The sequence below is a fragment of the Scyliorhinus torazame genome, chromosome 13 (genome assembly GCF_047496885.1).
Source record: "Scyliorhinus torazame isolate Kashiwa2021f chromosome 13, sScyTor2.1, whole genome shotgun sequence".
Classification (NCBI taxonomy): Eukaryota; Metazoa; Chordata; class Chondrichthyes; order Carcharhiniformes; family Scyliorhinidae; genus Scyliorhinus; species Scyliorhinus torazame.
In genome coordinates this window covers 70,377,236-70,400,941 of record NC_092719.1, presented here as the reverse complement: position 1 = coordinate 70,400,941, position 23,706 = coordinate 70,377,236, and the positions used below count along the sequence as shown (strand labels likewise).

Below are 23,706 nucleotides of genomic sequence, written 5' to 3'. Positions count from 1 at the left end.
CCCGTGTGTGCGTGGGTTTCCTCCGGGTGCTCCGGTTTCCTCCCACAGTCCAAAGATGTGCAGGTTAGGTGGATTGGCCATGATAAATTGCCCTTAGTGTCCAAAATTGCCCTTAGGGTTGGGTGGGGTTACTGGATTATGGGGATAGGGTGGAGGTGTGGACCTTGGGTAGGGTGCTCTTTCCAAGAGCCGGTGCAGACTCGATAGGCCGAATGGCCTCCTTCTGCACTGTAAATTCTATGATAATCTATGATGTTGGACTTTAACCTGGTGTTGTGAGACTTCTTATTGTATATAACAGGAAGTGTCAGATCCTCTGGACACCCAGTGTAGACAGCAAGCTGAATGCACATGTTTGTACTGCTGTTGGTTTCGTTAATAAAAGGGATTCTGGTGAAGGGACTTCTGCCTTTGTGGACTTATTGCAGTGTCTTAGGTTTGTAGCCCAATTTAAAGAGGTGTTAAATGTGGTGTCCTTAACTTCCTTCACTCTGCCATTTACAAACTTACCTTCAGCTGATAAGATCCTAAACTCTGGAACTCCCTGCCTAAATCACTCCACCTCTTTTACTCTCTTTCCTCCTTAAAAATACTCTTTAAAATCTCCCGATTTGCTTTTGGTTATCTGTCCTGATATCTCTTTATGTGGCTCAGTGTTATATTTGTCTGATAACCCATTGGTGAAGCACACTGGGATGTGTTACGTTATATTAATACAAGTTAGTGTTGTTGTTTCTACAGTGGGTCTTACACAAGGGATTAGATTTGTTCCCAGACAATTTAATCAGATCGAGGGAACGAAATGCAATAATGATACCTCATGAACCTCCCCTGTAGCTCGATTGGCAGTGGTAGGGTCCATGGTTGTGGAATGATTGTATCTGGCTTGGCTGCTGACTGTTGCAAAGGAATCTGTGGATAACACACTAGAGCTTATGAGAAGTTGACAGATGTGCAAAAGTCAAACGGGAAAAGGTTGCCCCGGCACAGACAAATTCACACATGACTGCCAGAACAGGATTCTCACGTTTCATACACCTCAGGTCCTCATTCAGCCCTGCAGAGAGACACTCACGCTTACATTCCACTCACTGACTGGCAATTTCACTGCCAACAACGGGCTGCGAATTATTTCTTTCGTTAGGGAATTGGACATATTCTTTAAAAAAAAAAGGAAACAATTTACAAAGCTAAGGAGAGAAAGTTGGGAATTGATTGAGACTCATTGGACGACTCTTTCAAAGAGCTGACACAAGCATGATAGGCCAAATGGCCTCCGTTTCTGCTGTATAATTCTCGCTTCAAAACAGTGCTACACAGATTAGACAAATTCTGGTTGCCCTCTGCCCACTGATCATAGCACCAGGTGTGCAATATCTCCCACCATAACTCTTAGGCTGGTCTTTTAAGCTTCAGAGCTGACCCCCCCCACACCTTTTGAGCAAAGGGATATTCGGACAGAAAACTCAATTACAATTTTCTTCATCTTCATAAGCTTCACTTATAATTGTCAGCCCGATTCTGCCAATGGTAGATCACCATCTGGTGGCCAGTTTGAGATGTTCAGGTATAAAATTAGCTGCCATTTTGACAGTTTATATAGTTAGCTGGTATGTAAATCACAGCAGAAATTATGTGCTCAAGAATATTTAAGTATAGCCTTTTCTTAGCTGCTTGCCCACTTGTCAGACATGTGTCACTATTGCATGCGTGCTTCGGAAACAACAGCAATCGGCTGATGAATGGGATCAGCCATTTTAATGTCTTCTTATTCACCGTGTAAGTAACAGAATACGAAGTAGTCAACACTCAAGAATAACGAGATTTACTTTCAACTCCATGTATAATTATGCTAGCTAATCTTCCAGTATTGCCTCAGGGCAGTTTCCAGGAGTGTTGACAGATTTGTTGCAAGCAAACCAAGAGAATAATCAGAGGGACAATAAAAAAACATTTAAAAAAAAAATCTTTGAACATTTTTATTTACTATTATAAAATAAATTGGACATGGGAAATGAGACTGGTTGACTGCTCGTCAAGAATCATCCAATCAGGTAATGAAGAGTGTATTCACTTTCTGATGGGCGGGGAAGTCTGGACAATCAGGTGGCCAATGGAAAGAGGGTGGGCAGAGCAGTCACATACAAACCATATCTGACGGCCTAGAAAAAGAGCAAAATCTAACTAGCTTCAAAATAGTTGGCAGGCCTGAAGAACTCACAATACAAGAACAGCCCCCTTCAGGCGGGTAAAGATTTTGGGGAAGAACTTCATGCAAATAGCATTTTGTCACATCTCTCAACATGTCCCAAAACACTGGGTGGATTCTTGTGGAAGCATCAGGGATCTCAGCCACCAGCTGGAGAGCTGGCAAAAAACAGGTATCGCCTCTTTTTGGGAAGGCCTCATGCATCTTATTACACTCCAGGCACTTAACAGGACGTCAGCAGGTCTTCGCCCTGGATCAAGTACTCCATGGGTGGATGTCCAACCTGCCGAGAGCCGACGGCCAATCAGATGCTGGCTGTTCTACTGAATAGTAGTGCCACCAGGGCGGTGATGGCTGTTGCTGGCGTGACACCTACCCAAGGCCTACAATCAGCTGTCAGGCTGGAGGTGAGAGACGGCAGGAGGGAGATCGCAGGATGAGATGGTCAGGTGGATAGGTGGAGCAGGGCTGAGAGCGGTGGCAGGGGGATGGCTCTTTGAGGGTTCTCCTTTCCTGATACTCGATCATTCAATCAGGCACTGAGTGACTTTGATCGAGAGACTGTCCCCTTGCCAGGAGCCTGCAAACAACCCGGACTTGCTGGCTAGTTGTGCTCTAGGCATGGTAAGCCTCCCTACCTGTTGTTGGGTTAATAGGAGTGGTGGTGGGATGAGACCCTTACGTGCCCACAGCTAGGGGCCTCAATTAATGGAGGGTCAGGAAAGTTATCCACAGGCCTACCCATCACGGACCTATTTGGGAAGGTAGTGGGGTCCCCACCTTCTTGCCTGAGCAGTTGTCCTCAGCAACCAAATTCACCATATGTACCACACACTTCCATCCATCACTTGTGCAGTGGACTATGAGGTGTGCGCACTGTTTTTTCATTGACAAATGTACAATTTTACAATGGTCATGAACAGCAGTGACCAGACAATCCATTTGCAATGGTGTTGATTGAGGTGGTCGTTGGGGGTGGGGATGAAGAGGTGCTGTTACACCCGCTACCACAACTAATGTCAAGGAGCCTTTTATATCCAGCTGCTGATTGACAGAACTTTATGCAGGTACTATAATAGAGCATTATTTCAGTAATTCATTGTGGTGTAACCCTAAGTGTTCTAGAAAGGTTCTTTTATTCCTTCAGGGGATGTGGGCATCGCTGGCTGAGCCAACATTTATTGCCCATCCCCAAGTGATCAGGTAAGGATGGCCAATTTTCTTCCCTGAAGGACATTAGTGAACCAGATAGGTTTTTATGGCAATTGACAGTGGTTTCATAGTTATCATTATACTTTTAATTCGATTCAAATTCCACCAGCTGCTGTGGTAGGATTTGTGGTATTATCAGGTATTGCTGTACCTAAGAGGCTGATGACCATTGGTTAAACCTAGGAGTTTACCATTGGCTGTTGATACGTAGCTCCGCCCTGACAGGCGGAGTATAAGAACCGGTGCCGTCCCAGCAGCCTTCACTTTCTGTACCGAAGCTGCTGGGGAACAAGTTCTAGTCGATTAAAGCCTTCAGTTATGAAATCACTTTGTCTTGAGTGTAATTGATTGTGCATCAATTTAATCGACTAGACTTAAGTTGGAAGGATGGATCTCCGAATCAAACCTAGAACTCAGCCCCCACGCGGATAACTCGGCTGCAATATTCAAACACTGGCTGGCGTGCTTTAAAGGCTACCTCGAGACGGCCGGAGGCACCCCCTCAGAAGGACAGAAAATGCATCTCCTGCGCTCAAGGGTCAGCCCTGGGATCTACACCCTTATTGAGGAGGCCGAGGACTATGATGCCGCGATCGAACTGTTAAAAGGACATTATATCCGCCCTGTAAATCAGGTCTACGCACGTCACCTGCTTGCAACTAGACGGCAAAGCCCCGGAGAATCGTTGGAGGATGTCTACCGGGCATTACTGGTGCTGGGCTGTAACTGTGGCTGCCTGCAAATTTCGGGGAGTGAGCACACGGAACTTTTAATCAGGGATGCCTTTGTAACAGGTATGAGCTCCTCATAGATCTGCCAAAGACTCCTAGAAAAGGACACCCTGGGACTTAGAGAGGCACGGGCCCTGGCAGGGTCCATGGACGTAGCCTCCCAAAACGCGCAGTCCTATGCACCCGACCGCGCGGCTGCCCCCTGGGCTGCGTGGCACCCCGCAGCGACAGCCCCATAGACCTTCCCCCTGACCCGCAGGCCTGCGCTGCGAGACGGCACGCTAACGCCGCCGGGCCCCGCTGTTTCTTCTGCGGGCAGGCTAATCATCCCCGCCCGTGCTGCCCAGCCCGCACCGCCGCCTGCAAAGGGTGCGGCAGAAGGGCCACTTTGTGGGGGTCTGCCAGGCCGCGGTCTCCAGTAACTCCGGACCGCCGCGGCAACGCCCCCTTCAGGCCCCGACCGGCCAGCGCTCACCGCCACCCTCCTATCCTAGGGCCACGTGCGAACCATGGGCGTGGCCATCTTGCCCCCCGGACACCACGCTGGACGGGTGGGCGCTGCCATTTTGTCCATCCCCGCCGCCATCTTGTCCACTCCCGGCTACCATGTGCGACCCATGGGAGACGCCATCTTGCATGGGGCCCCAGGCCCCCAGTACGGCCGACTACACGCTGCCCAATCAGAACTCGCATCTGCTTCATCTGGCCTCGGTGACACTGGACCAAAGTCGACCTCGGACACTCGCAACAGCAACACGACAGTCTTCATCAATGGCCACGAGACGTCTTGCCTGATTGACTCTGGGAGCACAGAAAGCTTTGTTCACCCCGACACGGTAAGGCGCTGTTCACTTGTTACCCACCCTGTAAACCAAAGGATCTCCCTGGCCTCCGGGTCACATTTGGTGGAGATAAAGGGGTTCTGCCTAGCGAACCTCACTGTCCAAGGCAGGAGATTCAACAATTTCCGCCTTTATGTCCTGCCGCACCTCTGCGTGGCTAGACTCCTGGGGTTGGACTTCCACTGTAACTTGCAAAGCCTGACCTTTAAATTTGGCGGCCCTATTCCCCCCCTTACTGTCTGCGGCCTCGCGACCCTTAAGGTCGACCCGCCTTCCCTGTTTGCGAACCTCACCCCAGATTACAAACCCGTCGCCACCAGGAGCAGACGGTACAGTGCCCAGGACCGGACCTTCATCAGGTCAGAGGTCGAAAGGCTGCTGAGGGAAGGGGTCATCGAAGCGAGCAACAGTCCCTGGAGAGCTCAAGTAGTGGTGGTAAAGACCGGGGAGAAACATAGGATTGTCGTTGACTACAGTCAGACCATCAACAGGTTTACGCAGCTGGACGCGTACCCTCTCCCCTGTATAGCCGGCCTGGTAAACAGGATCGCGCAATACAAGGTCTTCTCCACGGTGGATATCAAGTCCGCCTAACACCAGCTACCCGTCCGTAATAGTGACCGCAAGTACACTGCCTTCGAAGCAGATGGGCGGCTCTATCAATTTTTAAGAGTTCCCTTTGGTGTCACTAATGGGGTCTCGGTCTTCCAGTGAGAGATGGACCGAATGGTTGACCGGTACAGCTTACGCGCAATGTTCCCGTATCTGGATAACGTCACCATCTGCGGCCATGACCAGCAGGACCACGACACCAACCTCCGCAAATTTCTCCAGACCGCGAAAATCCTTAACTTAACGTACAATAAGGATAAATGCGTATTTAGCATTGGCCGTCTAGCCATTCTAGGCTACGTAGTGCGAAATGGAGTTATAGGCCCTGACCCTGAACGCATGCGCCCCCTTATGGAGTTCCCCCTCCCTAACTGCCCCAAGGCCCTGAAGCGCTGCCTAGGGTTTTTCAGCTACTACGCCCAGTGGGTCCCTAACTACGCAGACAAAGCCCAACCCCTAATCCAGTCCACAACCTTCCCCCTGTCGACGGAGGCCCGCCAGGCCTTCAGCCGCATCAAAGCAGACATTGCAAAGGCCACGATGCGCGCCATCGACGAGTCCCTCCCCTTCCAGGTCAAGAGCGATGCGTCCAACGTAGCTCTGGCGGCCACCCTCAACCAAGTGGGAGGCCCGTGGTCTTCTTCTCCCGTACCCTCAATGCTTCCGAAATTTGACATTCTTTGGTCGAAAGAGAGGCACAAGCCACAGGTGAAGCTGTGAGACATTGGAGGCATTACCTGGCCGGCAGGAGATTCACTCTCCTCACGGACCAACGGTCGGTTGCTTTCATGTTCGATAATGCACAGCGGGGCAAGATTAAAAATGACAAGGTCTTGCGGTGGAGGATAGAACTATTCACCTTCAACTACGAGATCTTGTACCGTCCGTGGAAGCTAAACGAGCCTCCTAATGCCCTGTCCCGCGGCACTTGTGCCACTGCACAAGTGGACCGCCTCCAAGCCCTCCATGAGGACCTCTGCCACCCGGGGGTCACTCGTTTCTTCCACTTCATCAAGACCTGCAACCTGCCCTACTCCATCGAGGAGGTCAGGACAGTCACCAGGGACTGCCAAATCTGCGCGGAGTGCAAACCGCACTTCTACCGGCCAGAGAGGATGCACCTGATAAAGGCTTCCCGTCCCTTTGAACGCCTCAGCGTGGATTTCAAAGGCCCCCTCCCCTCCACCGACCACAACACGTATTTCCTGAACGTGATTGACGAGTACTCCCGGTTCCCATTCACCATCCCCTGCCCAGACAGGACCGCAACCACCGTCATCAAGGCCCTCCAGGGTATCTTTACACAGTTCGGTTTCCCCGCGTACATACACAGTGATAGGGGGTCCTCCTTTATGAGCGATGAACTGCGTCAATTCCTGCTCAGCAGGGGCATTGCCTCAAGCAGGATGACCAGTTGCAACCCCCGGGGAAACGGACAGGTGGAGAGGGAGAACGGAACAGTCGGGAAGACTGTTCTACTGGTCCTACGGTCCAGGAATCTCCCAGTCTCCCGCTGGCAAGAATTCCTCCCGGTGGCCCTCCACGCCATCCGGTCGCTGCTCTGTACAACTACCAATCAGACACCTCATGAACGTCTCCTTGTTTTCCCCAGGAAGTCCGCCTCAGGGACCTCGCTCCCAACCTGGCTAGCGCACCCGAACCATTATCCCCCCCCCCACCCCACCTCACTGGAGGGTCAGTACTCCCGCCGCTCCTGTCTCGGCCCGCCCTCCCACCGAATCCTCCTACAGCCCCCCCCCCCCCCATGTCAACCGCTTGCCCCAACAGCGCCACCTAGGGGTGACGAAGCTGCCAGGGAGGCCGAAACCACGCTCCCGGAGTCGCAACCACCTGGACCCCAACCAGAATCACCACCGAGGCCCAGACGATCCAGAAGGACGACCAGGCCATCCGATCGACTGATTGCTTCGCTGTGACTTTAACCGTGAACGAACACTTTGTAAATATTCTCAACAGCACGGTAAGGAGGTATCACGGTACCTCCATATCTGATCATACCATGTTAAAGGCGTACCATGTTACCACTGGCCACCATCCCCACCGGACTCTTTTTTTAACAGGGGGTGAATGTGGTATTATCAGGTATTGCTGTACCTAAGAGGTCTGATGACCATTGGTTAAACTTAGGAGTTTACCATTGGCTGTTGATACGTAGCTCCGCCCTGACAGGCGGAGTATAAGAACCGGTGCCATCCCAGCAGCCTTCACTTTCTGTACCGAAGCTGCTGGGGAACAGGTTCTAGTTGATTAAAGCCTTCAGTTATGAAATCACTTCGTCTTGAGTGTAATTGATCGTGCATCAGGATTTGAACCCAGGTGCCCAGAGCATTACCCTGGGTCTCTGGATTACTAATCCAGTGACAATACCACTATGCCATTGCCTCCCCTAGAGTGCAGCATGCATCAATGACCGACTGACTCCTTTTCACCAAATGAGACAAGTTGGCCCAAGCAGCAAAGCACAGGCAATCTTGTTGTAAAATGTTCCTCACAATCGCAATTTAATGTTATCGCAAGCAATCTAAGAAAGATGTAAGAAGGATTTAAGATGTTAGGTCGGATCCTTGGTGTAAATGTTTTTCCACTGAGTGCTTCCTGCTTTTGCAGCGCATACAAGGAGTTCACAGTCACCCTGTCTTCAGTTACCCGTTCCGAACAGAAAGAGAATCAACGGCAGACCCTCTTCGATCCGGAGGCTCCATCTGCCATTGGGCAGGCAAAGCGTGGCAGCAACACAAACTTGAGAAATTGGCCCAGCTGGATTTGTGCTCCACATGAATCCCTATAATTTTACTAACTGCTTTGTCAGGAAACAGTTTTATTCTGTTGGCTTTGTGCACACACACACACAGGGACAATGTTTACCAAGACAGTTTAAACAATTTCCTCGCAATCAATCCTGCAAAATGAGATGCATTTACATCTGTAGCTTCTTTTCCCTCTTCTTTGCCTGGATTGAGACCAAGCTAGGCAGTAGGACAATGTATTGGGTTCTCCCCAAAGCTATTTGCAAAATAAGTGTACTGGATTCTGAGCTGCTTGCTTATATATAATACATAAATATATAAAATTTGCAGCCTTCTACCTATTTTGGTAGAAGAGAACTGTCCTACAAGGCGAGATTGAATAGAATGGGCCCACCTTCTCCAGGCTTTCAATGAGATTACCTCTCATTTCTCCAATGAGAGGTAATCTCATTGAAATGTATAAAATTCTGGAGAAGGATTGACTTGTGCAGATGGAGAGAATCTATTTCCCCCTGACTTACGAGTCTGGGATGAGGGGCCGTATTCTCAAGATTTGGGTTTAGCGATTTAGAACTGAGTTGAGGAGAAATTTCCTGAATCAGAGTTGTGAAACTTAGGAACTGCTGTATAGCAGAGAGGTATGGCTCCTCAATCGTCGAGTATATTCCAGATTTGGATCAATGTTTTTGGAAACTGACGGAAGAAAGGGATTTGGCAAAGTGGAGTTGAGGGAGATTATATTATTGAATGGCTGAGTCAGTCAAGGGGCAGAATTGCCTGTTCCTGCTCCTATTTCTTCTGCCCTCACATTCCTCTCCCTAATGCTATTGTTTCCTTGCTGGAGCAAGGTATCAACCACTCTCCAGAACCCAGACCAAATAAACTTCATCTGTGAGCTGGGACAGGAAATATCAGCTGGCCATTTGAACCTGGAGGGCACTATGGTTAAGGCTTCATCCTATTCTCACCCAAGGTCCAAACAAACTTACTTCCAGCAGAGATCCCTTGGTGGGTTTTCTTTTTGAACCGGGAGTGCTTCAGTGCATACAATTTAAATGTCACATCACTTCAACACACATACAATTTCAGATTTCTAAGCGCACTACACACCTCTTTCTGCATTTTGTGTATAAAAGCTTTGAACAGGATTCACTGTGGTTTGATGCAAGTCATCCGTCCACTCGACAAAAACGCTAGGCCACTGATGAAAGGCTCATTTTTCTCTTGTGTATCCACTTCTAAACAGCTATTTTCCAAGAGCACTCAGTGATTTACTCTAATTATCTGGGTCAATGCTGTCTGAGTGGATTTTGTCAGCTCCCTGAATGGTTCAATAGGTGTCTTGGGCAAAAATGAAGAACTATGTTGTCTCTAAATGAATACATTCACATAGCAATTCTCAAAAGTGATCAGACTTCTGGAGGAGTTTTTACTGTCTCACGGTCACAGTGGAAAACTGTGAAGATTGTTATTGACCCTTTTTAGTAACAATTAAATCTTTGTTGGAGGTGTTTTAAGACATTTACTGTTAGCTTCCCATGTCCTCTTAGTCAGCCCCCAGATTAATTTACAAAGGGTAGCACAGGCGCAGACTGCAGAACTTCAAAGAGCGGGCATCACATTCAGTAATGTGGGCCTCTTGATTTATATAGAAACATAGAAAATAGAAGCAGGAGGAGGTCATTCGATCCTTTGAGTCTGCTCCGCCATTCATGATGGTCATGGCTGATCACCCTGTTCCGTACCCTGATCCCACCTTCCCTCCATATCGCTTGATCCCTTTAGCCCCAAGAGCTATATCTGATCTAACCCATTGGTTGCCAGTTAACCAATGAAATTGATTACCTCCAAAACTGGTTCCTCCCATCTACTTGGTGCTGAAGAGCCTGGCTCCTCCTTCTCCCAAACACAAAGCCTGAGAATGCAGTGGCCTGGTAATCAGGCTGTTTTAAACTTTGAGTCTTCTGCTTTCCTCTCTCTACTTAAAGGCACATCCCAATTATTGATCCGAAGACCAAACAATAAAAGAAAAGAAATGTGAACAAAGGAAATAGACAGGAAGGGCTTTTACAAGAGCCTTGAGGTGGCCTCTGTACGTAGTCCAAGTTTCCGAGCATATAGAAAGGTTGGGGGAATGACTGCCTTGCACATGAGGATTTTGGTATAATGCTCCTCCCGTAACTGGGGCAGGATTCTGCCGCATCAGTTTTCTGGTGTGGCGCGCCCCCGCTGGCATCGGAATTCTCCGTCCCACCAGCCAACCAATGGGATTTCCCAATGTGGGCAGCCCCACGCCACCGGAAAATCCCCAGGCATCGGTGTACTGCTGGTGCAACGGAGAATCCCGACCATGAAGAATCCAGTCCCTGTCCTTTGGTTTCCATCATATAATTTGGTATGTGGAGAGATTCCATCACAGAAGTTGTCAGGAGGTTTGTGTGCAGAAAGTACTATCGTTTCGAATATTGCAATATGTACTACATGTCAAGGACTTTCTGACATAGGCCTTGATTATATAGACTGTCTAGTGATTGTTGAAACCAGACAAAGAAGGAATGACAGATTAAGTGCATTGGAGAGACATCCGGTTATGTACTAGATTATGTACGTTTTGTCCAAAGAAGAAAACCATAGTTCAGACTAAATATCCCTTTAAATCTTATACATGTGCTCAGGCTAGACACATGTGGGGCACAATTTAATGGAAATGAACAGAGTTCCGTGTCGAGCATGTTTAGCCGAGTGTTTCCGGCGCTGGCAGCACGGAGAATGACCCCATTATCAAACGGGACTCTGTTTCATTTTGGGGCCTTGGTATGGAATGCCTCGTTAAGGCTGCATTTGGTTCCATTCGCTGCACTAACAAGCTCCGCTCCCCAGTGCAGGAAGTGATTTAGGTGCCATTTCATCTTTGCCCCCCCCCCCCCTCACCTCACCATAGCCTCTGGACCCTTCCAATGCCCTAACTCAACTACAGCAGAGTCCTCGAGCACCCCACATCCCACCTCATAATGGCAGGGCACCCCTGGGCCCAATCCCTTACATAGACAGATGTCAGCTGGGCACCTTGGCACTGCCATCCTGACACGCTGGCACTGCCCCTGCCAGACTGGCAGTTCCATGGTGACACCCAGGTGGCACTGCCAGGGTGCCCAGGTGGCACTGCCAGGATGCCAGGTTTGCAGTGCAAGGGTGCCCAGGTGGCATAGGGCACCAAGGTACCACTCTGCCCAGTACCCGACCACTGAGGGCCCCCCGATCACCTGAGAGAACCCCCAAGTTCTGATATGCCTGTTTCACATTTGTGGAGGCCAGTGCTAACCAGTAATCACTTGGGGTCTCCGGCGCACAAGGGTTAGACCTCACACCTTGGGTAACTCTGGTGAGTGAATATTCAAGCATGCCTTACTGCGCACTTTAATATGTAAATATGCAAATTCATGTCCCATCTATTGTGGGCAGGATCCAGATTGCAACGTTCCACCAGATCCCGGTAAGATCTTGGGAAGCGTAGCGAGCGTTGTTATCGGCCGCGTCGTGTCACATCCCGAGTTGGGCACAATGCAGTCATTAGGTTGTGCCCATAATATGTGTTGTTACCCATTTGTCCAGTAAAACCACATTCACTACAAATGGCCTTTACAGTTTCAGATCCTATGATAACCAATGGATTTGAATTAGGTCACCAATCGCACCCAGGAATGGAAAACATTGTGAAGAAAGTTGCATTGCTTTTTCAATATTACGGTGCTATACTGCGAAGGAGGCTCATGAGGATGCCTGTGTGTGCATGTGTGTGTGTGTGATTAATTTAACTATGCTGAAGATAGACTGCAAGGTTTAAAGCATCAAAAGGGCTCGGTGTAAAAGCAAGCATTTGAAGAGATGGCCACGCTAAGATGAGTTGTGAGTAAATACAGTATAAATTTGCATTAGGAGATGGGTTACGAGTGAATACAACTTGGGTAGACATTTGCATTAGAAGATAAGTGAGGATTTGGAATGTTTTAGCTGTTGAATTTCAAAGAGAAGTAAGAAGGACATTTACAATTGGCAAAGATCATAAATAAATAACGCAACATCATTAAGTTTATTTTACCTGGAGTGAGTGGCCATAGGGAAAACATTAACAAATTTTATATCCTGGGAAAGGAAACTTCCAAAGAAGTGTAAAAACAATGGGCTTAAATACGAAAGAGAAAAACATATTTAAGGAAAGATTGAATGTTGTGCTGGAGGAGTGGCGAGGTGAAATCTTGCAGTGTACTACACCGAGAGGCACCTGTGTGAGAAGCAAAATGAGCCATCTCCTGAAACCCCAGAGAAGTGTCTTTTGTTTCAGAAAGCAACGTTTTTGCTTGATGCCTTGGATTTCCAGTATCGAGTGAGAGGGAGAGTGAAGCCCTGTGAAATACCACACCTATTGAAACAGTGGGTGCCTTGCAGTAACATTACTGGAATTCTTATAGATTAGTTATCTACAGGGACTGTTGCTAAAACAGGATGTTTATTTGTGAGTATAATGAAGGAGAACCTTTTGGAAAAATGCTTGTAAGATTACTTTTTAACTGCATAAATATGACCTTGTGTATTTTGTCATGAATCTGCCTCGCAACAGCAGTAAAATAAATTTAACAAGACATTATAGGATACGAGGTATCCAGCAACAAGTAAAACTTGTATTCAAAAGGCCCAATGAGATTCGTCTCTCCCAATAATAATATTAGAAGACAGCTTAAATAAGAATCAGGTGTGACTAGCTTATTAGGAGAAACAGCTTATAGAAAATTGGGATGATCAATGAGGTAAACATACACATGGTAGTACAGTGGTTAGCACAGTTGCTTCACAGATACAGGATCCCAGGTTCGATTCCCGGCTTGGGCCACTGTCTGTGCAGAGTCTGCACATTCTCCCCGCGTCTGTGTGGGTTTCCTCCGGGTACTCGGGTTTCCTCCCACAGTCCAAAGATGTGCAGGTTAGGTGGATTGGCCATGCTAAATTGCCCTAAATTTCCGGGCCGGGGTACAGGGTCGTCCACCTCTCCTCCACCGCATCCAGGAGGGTTTCCAGCTTGGCATCCGTGAAGCTTGAGAAATGGTGTGTGTGGGGTGTGAAGTGTGTGTATCCGGAGGCAGCTTGTCAGCCTCCTGAGTGTCAACCACGAAACTGGCGAATCCGGCACAGTTTCTCGTTGGAATCAGTTGTGTTCCCGGTGGTATTGGTGCTAGCCCCTTAACAATGGCTGAATCGGTCCACGTGCGGCGCCAGTTTTGCTGTCGTGGAACTCCACGAATTCTACACTGGCGTCAACACTTAATCTCATAAACGGAGAATTCTGCCCCCTATGTAAGGCACACACACCTCCCCTTCAAATGCACCACACAACTCTTTCTCCCACTTCCTCTTTATCTCCTCAAGCGAGGCCCTCACCCTCTCCATCAATTGCCCATAGATATCCAAAATCTTCCCCTCCCCTCCCCTCATCCTCAGAGACCACCTTGTCCATCAATGAGGGGGATGGCAACCGAGGAAACATAGCCAGCTCCTTCCGCAAAAAGTTCCTAATTTGTAAATACCAGAACCCATTTCCTCCCGGGAGCTGAAACCTTTCCACCAGTTCCTCCAACCCTACAAATAATCTACCCTCCACAAACAGATCCCTAAGTCTCTCTACCACCCCCCCCCCCCCCGCCCCCTCACATTCCCAGACCCTGTATCACGAGTCGCCGGGATAAATCTGTGGTTCCCACATATTGGCGCCCTCAATGACATTGTCTCTAGCTTAAAATGTTGCCTAAACTCGATCCAGACTCTTAACGAGGCTATCACTACCGAACTCTCAGAGTACCTGGCCGGTGACAACGGAAGAGGAGCCATCACCAATTCCATCAAACATGACCCTGTACAGGATACTGTCTCCATCCACCCCCAAACCAACCCTTCCCCATTTCCGAACCTTCTCAATATTCACTGTAGTAGTTCGTCAACTTCAGCAATGCCAAGCCTCATGCCCGCCTATCCCTTTGCAAAAATGCTCCCGAACCAGAGGTGTCTTGCCTGCCCAAACAAAGGCCAAATCCAGCTTACAAATCTTCCTAAAGAAGGATTTAGGTAAAAAGATCGACGACTCTGGAAAATAAGCACAAATTTTGGGAGAACCATCATTTTCACCGTTTGAACCCACCCAGCCAACGATATTGAAAGAGCATCCAACCTCTTCAAATCTTCCTTCACCCCTTCTACCAGACTGGTCAAATTCAATTAATGCAACAGTGTCCAGTCGTGAGTCACCTATATTCCCAAATACCTGAAACTCGACCTCGCTAGCTGAAACAGCAATTTCTACTGACCTCCCCCCTGTCCCTGAGGGCTCACCGGAAACACCTCACTCTTCAAGTATTCTTTGCAGCACGGTAGCATTGCAGATAGCACAATTGCTTCACAGCTCCAGGGTCCCAGGTTCGATTCCGGTTTGGGTCACTGTCTATGCGGAGTCTGCACGTTCTCCCTGCGTCTGTGTGGGTTTCCTCCGGGTACTCGGGTTTCCTCCCACAGTCCAAAGATGTGCAGGTTAGGTGGATTGGCCATGCTAAATTGCCCTTAGTGTCCAAAAAGGTTAAGTGGGGTTGTTGGGTTACGGGAATAGGGTGTGGGTCTAGGTAGGGTGCTCTTTCCAAGGGCCGGTGCAGACTTGATGGGCTGAATGGCCTCCTGCACTGTAAATTCTATGATCGATGATATGTTACTACCTTGAGTCAAGGAAGTTGATAAGGGTAGACAGCCAAATGCACAGAAGGCATAATCAAAGAGGAACAAAGGTATAACTGGCCAGACCCTCACAAACAAGGCAGGCTCATTAACATCTAGCAGGCTCAGGAAGCAGACAAGCAAGTTTCCAGCCACCGAGCCTGAAGACCAAGTTTTACAGCGAACAGCCCAAAAGTCTTAGAGCCAAGGCAGTACAGAAAAACTCCGCAAAAACAGTTTAAGTATCTTTGCTGGACCAGTAAAATATGTTTCCCAGACTGGATTATCATCCCTGTATTGTATGGTAATTACAAGCTGGTTTCAATTTATAGATTTATTTACTTTTGATGTCATTTGTGGAAACGGAGAAGTCTTACAGAGTTAAGGTACCGGAGATATATTTTGTTACCTGGAATATGTTCTACATGAACTGTATGGGTGTTTAGCTATTCATATACCTTAATTGTATGGGGTAGATTTCTCCTGTTCATGTGTATTTGTCTTTTCTTTACTTTAATAGATGATCTTTAATAAATGTTATATGACAACTGGGCTATGTATTCTCACTGGGATTTCGCTTGTCTTCTCACACCAACATAAATCAAAACTATACACCTCCTGTATTCTGAGTTGGAATACTCTTACAGATAACATCACCATGCTTAGTGACAGTTAAAGTTTTCTTATGTTAATAAATGTTTCAATTTAATATTTAAAATCTCCAAAAGTGGTATTGGAACGTTTGAATCCTGGTTTCAATACATGTACCTTCTCAATGAAATATACAAATTGTAAATTGTTGTGGTAGTTTGTCCAAGTTTCCCACTGGGATTTGGTCAGCCTCGCAATTACCATCTGTCACAAAATTTTCAACAACAGAATGAGATGAATTGGATTGTTCTACAGAGAACTGGCATGTACTTGATAGGCCAAATGGCCTTTCCCTGTGCTGTAATGACACAATGACACCATACGAAACTCAACGATCTAACAGGGCCCAATTTATATGTCTCACTTAGCTGAGAAAAGTGGCACATTAGTGATACCAATAGTTTACTGGTACACAGGGACATAACTGCCTTTAATCAACTGAGGCGGTTAATTTCTTGAGCTAGGAAAGTCTATGGTGAAGAATAACGTGGTGATTTTGAGGGATGAGACTCTCAATGTAGAACACAAGCTACGGAATCAACTGTGTCGTGTCACAAGCCAACGTTCCACTTATGGTCCAATATGACAAAGATCCGTTCTGGTGACTGATATTAGATTGTCGAAGCACATATATTAATTAACTCTACATTGATTTGATTCAGACTGTACCCTTTTCCTTTGCAGAACCACAGACTGCAGCTGCTGAATGGCCTCGGTTATTTCCTTTGTTTCCACCGATGAAAGCATGTAGCAAATTGCCTTAACCTCCTCAACAACACGCCCCGTGCTTTTCTGTGAAGGAGCAAAAGAGAGCTTTTAGTTTCCCATCTTCGAGGAGTGAACGTTTCACAAAAGGAAGTAACCAGAGCAACTGGATTCACAAAATCACATTGAAGCCGTTGCCTATGGGAATGCCCTTGAACTATAACTGTTTAACTGATTAATTTCAGGAATTTTTTCTCCAGCAGATTCTCAGATACTCCTCATCACTTACCCAGACATCTTTGGTGTTCACCATGCTTACAGCATTTTGCATAACCTTTGAATGCCTGAGCCAAAAAGTTACTTTTGGCAATGTTATATTGGTGGATGTTTGTTTATTGCATTTATATCTCATTCCTTATCAAATGTTTTCATTATAGAATCAGACAATAATCCAGCACAGAAGGCTATTTGGCTCATTGAGTTTGTGCTGGCTCTTTGAGACAGCAATTCAGTTAATGCAACATTTTCTATTTACTCCTTTTCTTTTTGAAGTGTTGCTGTTAATGTGTTTATTCTAAAATAGCAAATAGAGAATTTAAAATGAATGTATTAAAGGTGTATCTGGTGAAGTAATAAACTAATATCCCCATATCCTTTCATCCCTTTTATTTGAAAGAATACAATGTTTTGCCTTAAATACTTTCTGTGGTTGTGAATTCCACAGGCTCACCACTCTCTGAGTGAAGATGTTTCTCCTTATCCCAGTCCTAAATGGTCTACCCTGTATCCGCAGACTGTGATCCCTGGTTCTGGACTCTCAACCTATCAGGAACATCATTCCTGTATCTACCCTGACTAGTCATATTAAAATATTTTAGGTTTCTATGAGATCTCCTCTCATTCTTCTGAACTCCAGCGTACATAATCCTAATCAAATTCTCCTCATATGTCAGTTCTGCTATTCCAGGATTCAGTCTCCGATAAGGAGATCAAAACTGTACACAATATTCCAGGTGTGGTCTCACCAAAGCCCCGTTTAATAATCGCTATGAAGGTGTAGCCATCTGGGATGGCCACTTCCAGAATACAAAATGGACATTTGCAAAGATTGCAGGGGAAAATGGACAATGCTAAGAAAGCAAGCAGGCACGGAACCTGTCTGCATATTGGAGCCACAGCTCCCAGACAAGACTGAAACTGTAGGCCCATTAGCATCTGGATGGCCCATCTCCGGGAACAAAGGGAGATACTTAAGTAACTGATCTGGCTCCAGACCTCACGGCGCCAGTTCCCCAAACCGAAAGCAGAAAACAAAGCAGGCCAACGGCCACCTAGGACACGCCCAGCCATCAGGGCACCCAACACTTTATTGGTCAGGATCAAAGAGGATGATCAAGATGCAGTCCAATTAATTGGGGCCAAGTTCAAGGCCCGCCAAAAAGCGCACGAAGCCCCCTTCAGGTATAAGAAAAAGGCCCCAAGAGAGAATCGCTCTCTTGGACTTGGCTCTCACAGCGGAGAGACCCGCCCACCAGCTGCACCAGAAGCAAGTAAGTCCAAGGTCAACGCTTGTTACCAGACGGACGACTTTAGCTGTTTCCGCTCTACCACTTCCACCCCAGCAGCCTCAGAACCGAACAACAGCCATTGTTCCTCTGACTGAGTGGGCGCCCAAAGCTAAGTATAGGCTTTAGCAGTAGTGATAGTTTAGTCTGTAGTATTTTGTGCATGAGTAGATATTACTGTGTGTGTAAATAAATAGTATTGACTTTGAACTAACTAACTGGTGTATTGGCTCTTTGATCAGTATTCGGGTTTGAATCTTGTGGCATATCGAAAGATACCTGGCGACTCTAGAGCAAACATAATTAGGATTAAGGAAGGCAACCACATTGACCGCCATATTCAGAGCCAACCAAAGAGAGCAACAAAGGCCAACATGTCATCTGCCTTCTTTACCGCCTGCTGTACCTGCATGCTGACCTTCAGGAACTGGTGTACAAGGGCACCTACATCTCGTTGCACATTTCCCTTCTCAATTTATAGCCATTCAGATAATCTACCTCCCTATTTATGCTACCAGAGTGGATAATCTCACATTTGTCTACATTATACTGCCTCTGACACGCATTTGCCCATTCATTCAGCTTGTCCAAACCACAATGAAGCATCTCTGGATCCTCCTCATAGTTTACCCTACCATCCAACTTTGTGTCATCTGCAAATTTGGAGATATTACATTTAGTACCTTGGTGACATGCATCACTGTATATACACAAGGGGTTAAGGTAAATACACTACAACTAAGTAACCACTAGAGGGAACACCAGAGATGTATATATACATAGACAAACAGGAAGTAGTCTCTCTTCACAGGAACGGCAGCTGGTGAACAGGACACAGACAGGCAGCTCAGATGTAACATAGTCTAAGCGCTGGAGAGAGAACAAACTCACAGAAATATAGCATCTACTTCAACTGTAAGTCTACGAGCTTTATTCAGACATAAGGATTAATACATGGTACCAGGACGAGGTGACTTCAGAACGCTTACTAGAAAATTTACACAAGATGCAGACAAAGCACAATCGAAAACAAAAGAAAACTCAGACATGGGGAGACTTCGCTGCGTCGATGCAACTTGTTGGAACTCCACTGCAGCTGAAGTCATTGATGGAAAATCTTTAAACAAACGTTCGAACTGTATATCGTAGCTAATGAGTTGAGCGCGGCCTCAGAAGAAATGAAAACAGCATTTCTCTTAGCAGGACATGAAGCTAGAGAAATCTATAACTGCTTTAATTATTTGAAAGGTGAAGACAACACCAAATTAGAAGTAATACTTAATAAATTTGAAGATTACTGTAACACCAGTAACAATGCTGCTTTAAGACATTCTGTTGCGAAACTTAAACAATCATCAGAACAGAAAGGGTAGTGCTGGAAAGATTTAACTTTTGTCATAGATGCCAGAGAAACGGAGAGCCCATTACTGATTTTATTACAGACCTCAAGTTAATAGCACAAGGCTGTAATTATGCTGATTTCAGAGACACTATGATAATGGATCAATTAATTTCTGGACTATCTGATAAAAATTTGAGGGAAGAACTTTCACGAAATAAGTATCAAACTCTAGAAATCGCTATTCAAAAACACCTTGCCTATGAACAAAAACAAAATCAAAACTTTGAATCTTTACAAACAAAGAATCAGTATCTCGAAAACGAAATCTGTAAAAATGGCACGAATACTCACCACGAGGCAGAGGCAGGGTTGAAACAGAAGAAAACGGAAGTTGTGAGCAGCAGCCACCTTGCGTGTGTGCAGTCTGACCAGTCCGCACATGCACACTTCCCTAAAAGACGCAAACCGGCAAACAGTGTTTTGCCCATGCGCGAGAAGCCGCGCATGCGCAGTTGCGAAAAGAACGCACAGTAAAGGAAACTCGGATTGCGCACACGCAATCGATTCCTACGCTTTACGTCACGAGCGTCATGACGTCAGAGGCCCCGGACCACGTCCACTGAAAGGGGAAATTTCCGAAAATTGAAAAAAAGAGTTTTAAAGCTACAAAACACAATTCTTTCACCTCGAAAGACAGAACAATGCCTGAACTTCTACCAGTAGTTGAAAATCACCTCCGCAGTACCCTGGAACAAACAGTTTGCACCACCCGAAGGGAAGAGCACAATGACAAATCGGAAACCAAAGAAGATGATTTGTTCATTGAACATGAAGAGCACGATGACAAATCAGAAACAAAAGAAGATGATTTGTTTATCGAAGAATACTACTCAGACATGGCTGCGTTATTCGGATATGATGATCATAAAAGCATCAGCGCCACGGTTGAAAAGCTCAACACGACTCTACTCAAGGTAGATGAATCCAATACCATGATGCAATGGCAGATCGTCGATACATTGGATGACAGCAACCTGTCAAATACCCAAGAAGAAAACGATGCTACACAGCGAGTACTGAACGACTTTGTTGAGAGAGCACAGATAGACTCCACAGCGAGACCACTGCACGACTCCACACAGAGAGCGATGAAAGACTCCACAGCGAGACCACTGCACGACTCCACACAGAGTGCGATGAAAGACTCCAGAGAGAGAGCGATACAAGCCTCCACAGAGAGCTCATTGACAGACTCCACAATGGAAGCAACTCAAGACTCCATAGCGAAGTCCATGCATGAACAAGGCCATGAAAGTCTACCAAGCTCACGTGAACAACAAAAAGACTATAACAGTCGACCCAGCTTATTTGAGCCACCAGAAAAACACTATGAAAGTCTACCTAGCTCATTTAGCCAACAAGACGCTGAATGTCTACCCACTGTATGTGAGACAAGTGACGAAGAAATCACAATTCCCATACAAGATGTGCAAGATCACAGCGAGACTGACAGATCTCAGCTTGTATGTACAGAAGCACTCAGCAATCAAAGTGAAACTACTCTTGAGTCCAGTGAGACCACGTCAATTAAAACCTCATCTACTCTAACCTATCCACAAGAAAATGAAATCTTGAAGATTTTGACTCCAGAAGAGGAGCATCAAGAAACCAAAGATGATTCAAGTGAACCTGAAATGACTCCAAAAGAGGAGCACCAATAAATCAATGATGATTCAAGTGAACCTGAAATGACTCCAGTAGAGGAGCACCAAGGAATCAAAGTGGAATCACATCAATCACAAAGGAGTGATGTCACCAAGATCAATGCAACATCCGATCATTCACACAATCCTCAAGAAGAAACGCTCAATGAAACATCAGATACCACAAAGGACACTGACACAAATAACTTTGAGAATGGCTCGAATTATCCACACGGAACAGTCATTGAGCGCAACAAGAACAACAAAAACCACAAGAAGCACAACAGAAACAAGAACAACAACAGCAAAAACAAAAACAACAAGAAGCACAACAAGAACAACAACAAAAACTACAAGCATGACAACAAAAACTACAAGAACAACAACAAAAACAACAAGCATAACAAAGGCAACAACAGCAACAACAAGCACGACAAAAACAACAAGAACAACAACAATGAAACAACAACTTGTACGACATGGTACAACTCTGCACATGAAGGACATTGTAACAGCACAGCTCAAAACAATGGCAAGAGTACAAAAATACCATGGCATGACAACGAACCTCACAAATTCACATTTGCTCCACTACAAACAAGCAAACCAGCTTTCAAGGCAGATGACATACAGAATCAATACCGCAATCACAGGAAAAAGTCCAGGTCAGACAACAAAGATGACATCCAGAGTCAATACCGCAAGCACAGGAAAAAAAAGTCTAAATCAGACAACAAAGTGATTCGACCATTCAAACACCTCATGATGACTTCTTGGTTACTTAAACATAAGAACACTGACGACATTCACAAAGAAATGACAATATCAAAATTACCACTTCAACAACAGAAGAAGAAAGCAACTCAACCAAACAAATTCATAAAGTTTGGACTCATAATTTTTAAAATTAAAATCGGACTCAAAAATATTAATTGGCTTTGTATAATCATCACTATCATCACAACTTGTACATGTCATCATTTATCTACATGTTTTGTACAATTTTCTTGAACAAAGTACAGAAAATATGTAACAAGAAAAAAGGGGGATGTGGTGATATGCATCACTGTATATACACGGGGTTAAGGTAAATACACTACAACTAAGTAACCACTAGAGGGAGCACCAGAGATGTATATATACATAGACAAACAGGAAGTAGTCTTTCTCTTCACAGGAACGGCAGCTGGTGTACAGGACACAGACAGGCAGCTCAGATGTAACATAGTCTAAGCGCTGGAGAGAGAACGAACTCACCAAAATAAAGCATCTACTTCAACTGTAAGACTACGAGCTTTATTCAGACACAAGGAATAATACAGTACCTTCAACTAAATTATTGTTACATATTGTAAATATCTGGAGTTCTAGCACCGATCTCTGCGATACACCACTAGTCACTGCCATTTGCCTTCACCAAACTTTTTGTCTTCGTATACCTCCAGAGACTTTTACAGCTAGTTTTTATGTACCCCAAAAGCTTACTCTTGTACTCTATTTTCCCCTTCTGAATCAATCCTTTGGTCGGCTTTGTTAAATTCTAAACTACTCCCAAACCTCAAGTCTGTTGCTTTTCTGTCCAATTTGTATGCATCTTCCTTGGATGTAATATTATCTTTAATTTTCCTTATAAACCATGGTTTGTCTACCTTTCCCATTTTACTTTTGTGCCAGACAGGAATAAAAAACTGTTGCAGTTCACCCATGCAGTCTTTGAATATTTTCCATCGCCTATCCACCATCAGCAGCACGGTAGCACAGTGGTTAGCACAATTGCTTCACAGCTCCAGGGTCCCAGGTTCGATTCCCTGCTGGGTCACTGTCTGTGCGGAGTCTGCACATCCTCCCTGTGTGTGCGTGTGTTTCCTCCGGGTGCTCCGGTTTCCTCCCACAGTCCAAAGATATGCAGATTAGGTGGATTGGCCATGATAAATTGCCCTTAGTGTCCAAAATTGCCCTTAGTCTATGTTCTAATAGTGTAGATGGGCTTTAGAGTGGTTTCACAGGCCGGCACAACATTGAGGGCCGAAGGGCCTGTACTGCGCTGTCATGTTTTATGTTCTATGTTCTATCATCCCTTTAAGTAAGGTTGCCCAATCCATCATAGCCAACACATGCCTCATACCATCGCAATTTCCTTTAGGACTCTAGTCTCAGAATCAACTATGTCACTCTCCATTATGACTAATTCAATCATAGTCTAGTCGCTCATCCCCAAGGGGCCTCGCACAACTAGATTGCCAATTATTCCTTTCTCATTACACAATACCCAGGCTAGCATGGCCGGTTCTTTAGTTCGTTCCTCAACATATCAAGAAAGCCATCCCATATACACTCCAGGAATTGCTCCTCTACAATATTGTCACTAATTTTATTTACTCAATCTATCTGCAGGTTAAAGTCACTTAAAATTACAGATGTACCTTTATTGCATACGTCTGTAAATTTCAGTTTAATTTGTTTTGCAGCATCACCACTACAGGTTGGGGGTTTATATACAATCCCTACAAAAGGTTTTTGCCCCTTATTGTTTCTCGGCTCCATTCATACAGATTCTACATTGTCAGAGCTAATACCTTTCCTCACTATTTAGTTAACTTCCTCTTTAACCAGCAA

At 45.8% G+C, this 23,706-nt stretch overlaps 1 protein-coding gene across 1 annotated transcript in view; it reads right to left on the bottom strand.

The window, feature by feature from the left end:
- Positions 1–23,706, bottom strand: part of LOC140388097 (phosphatidylinositol 3-kinase C2 domain-containing subunit gamma-like) — a 310,331-nt gene that overhangs the window by 210,410 nt on the left and 76,215 nt on the right. The window contains exon 10 of the mRNA XM_072471736.1: positions 16,445–16,567. Coding sequence (XP_072327837.1) covers positions 16,445–16,567 — 123 coding nt within the window. The remainder of the gene's footprint in view (positions 1–16,444; positions 16,568–23,706) is intronic.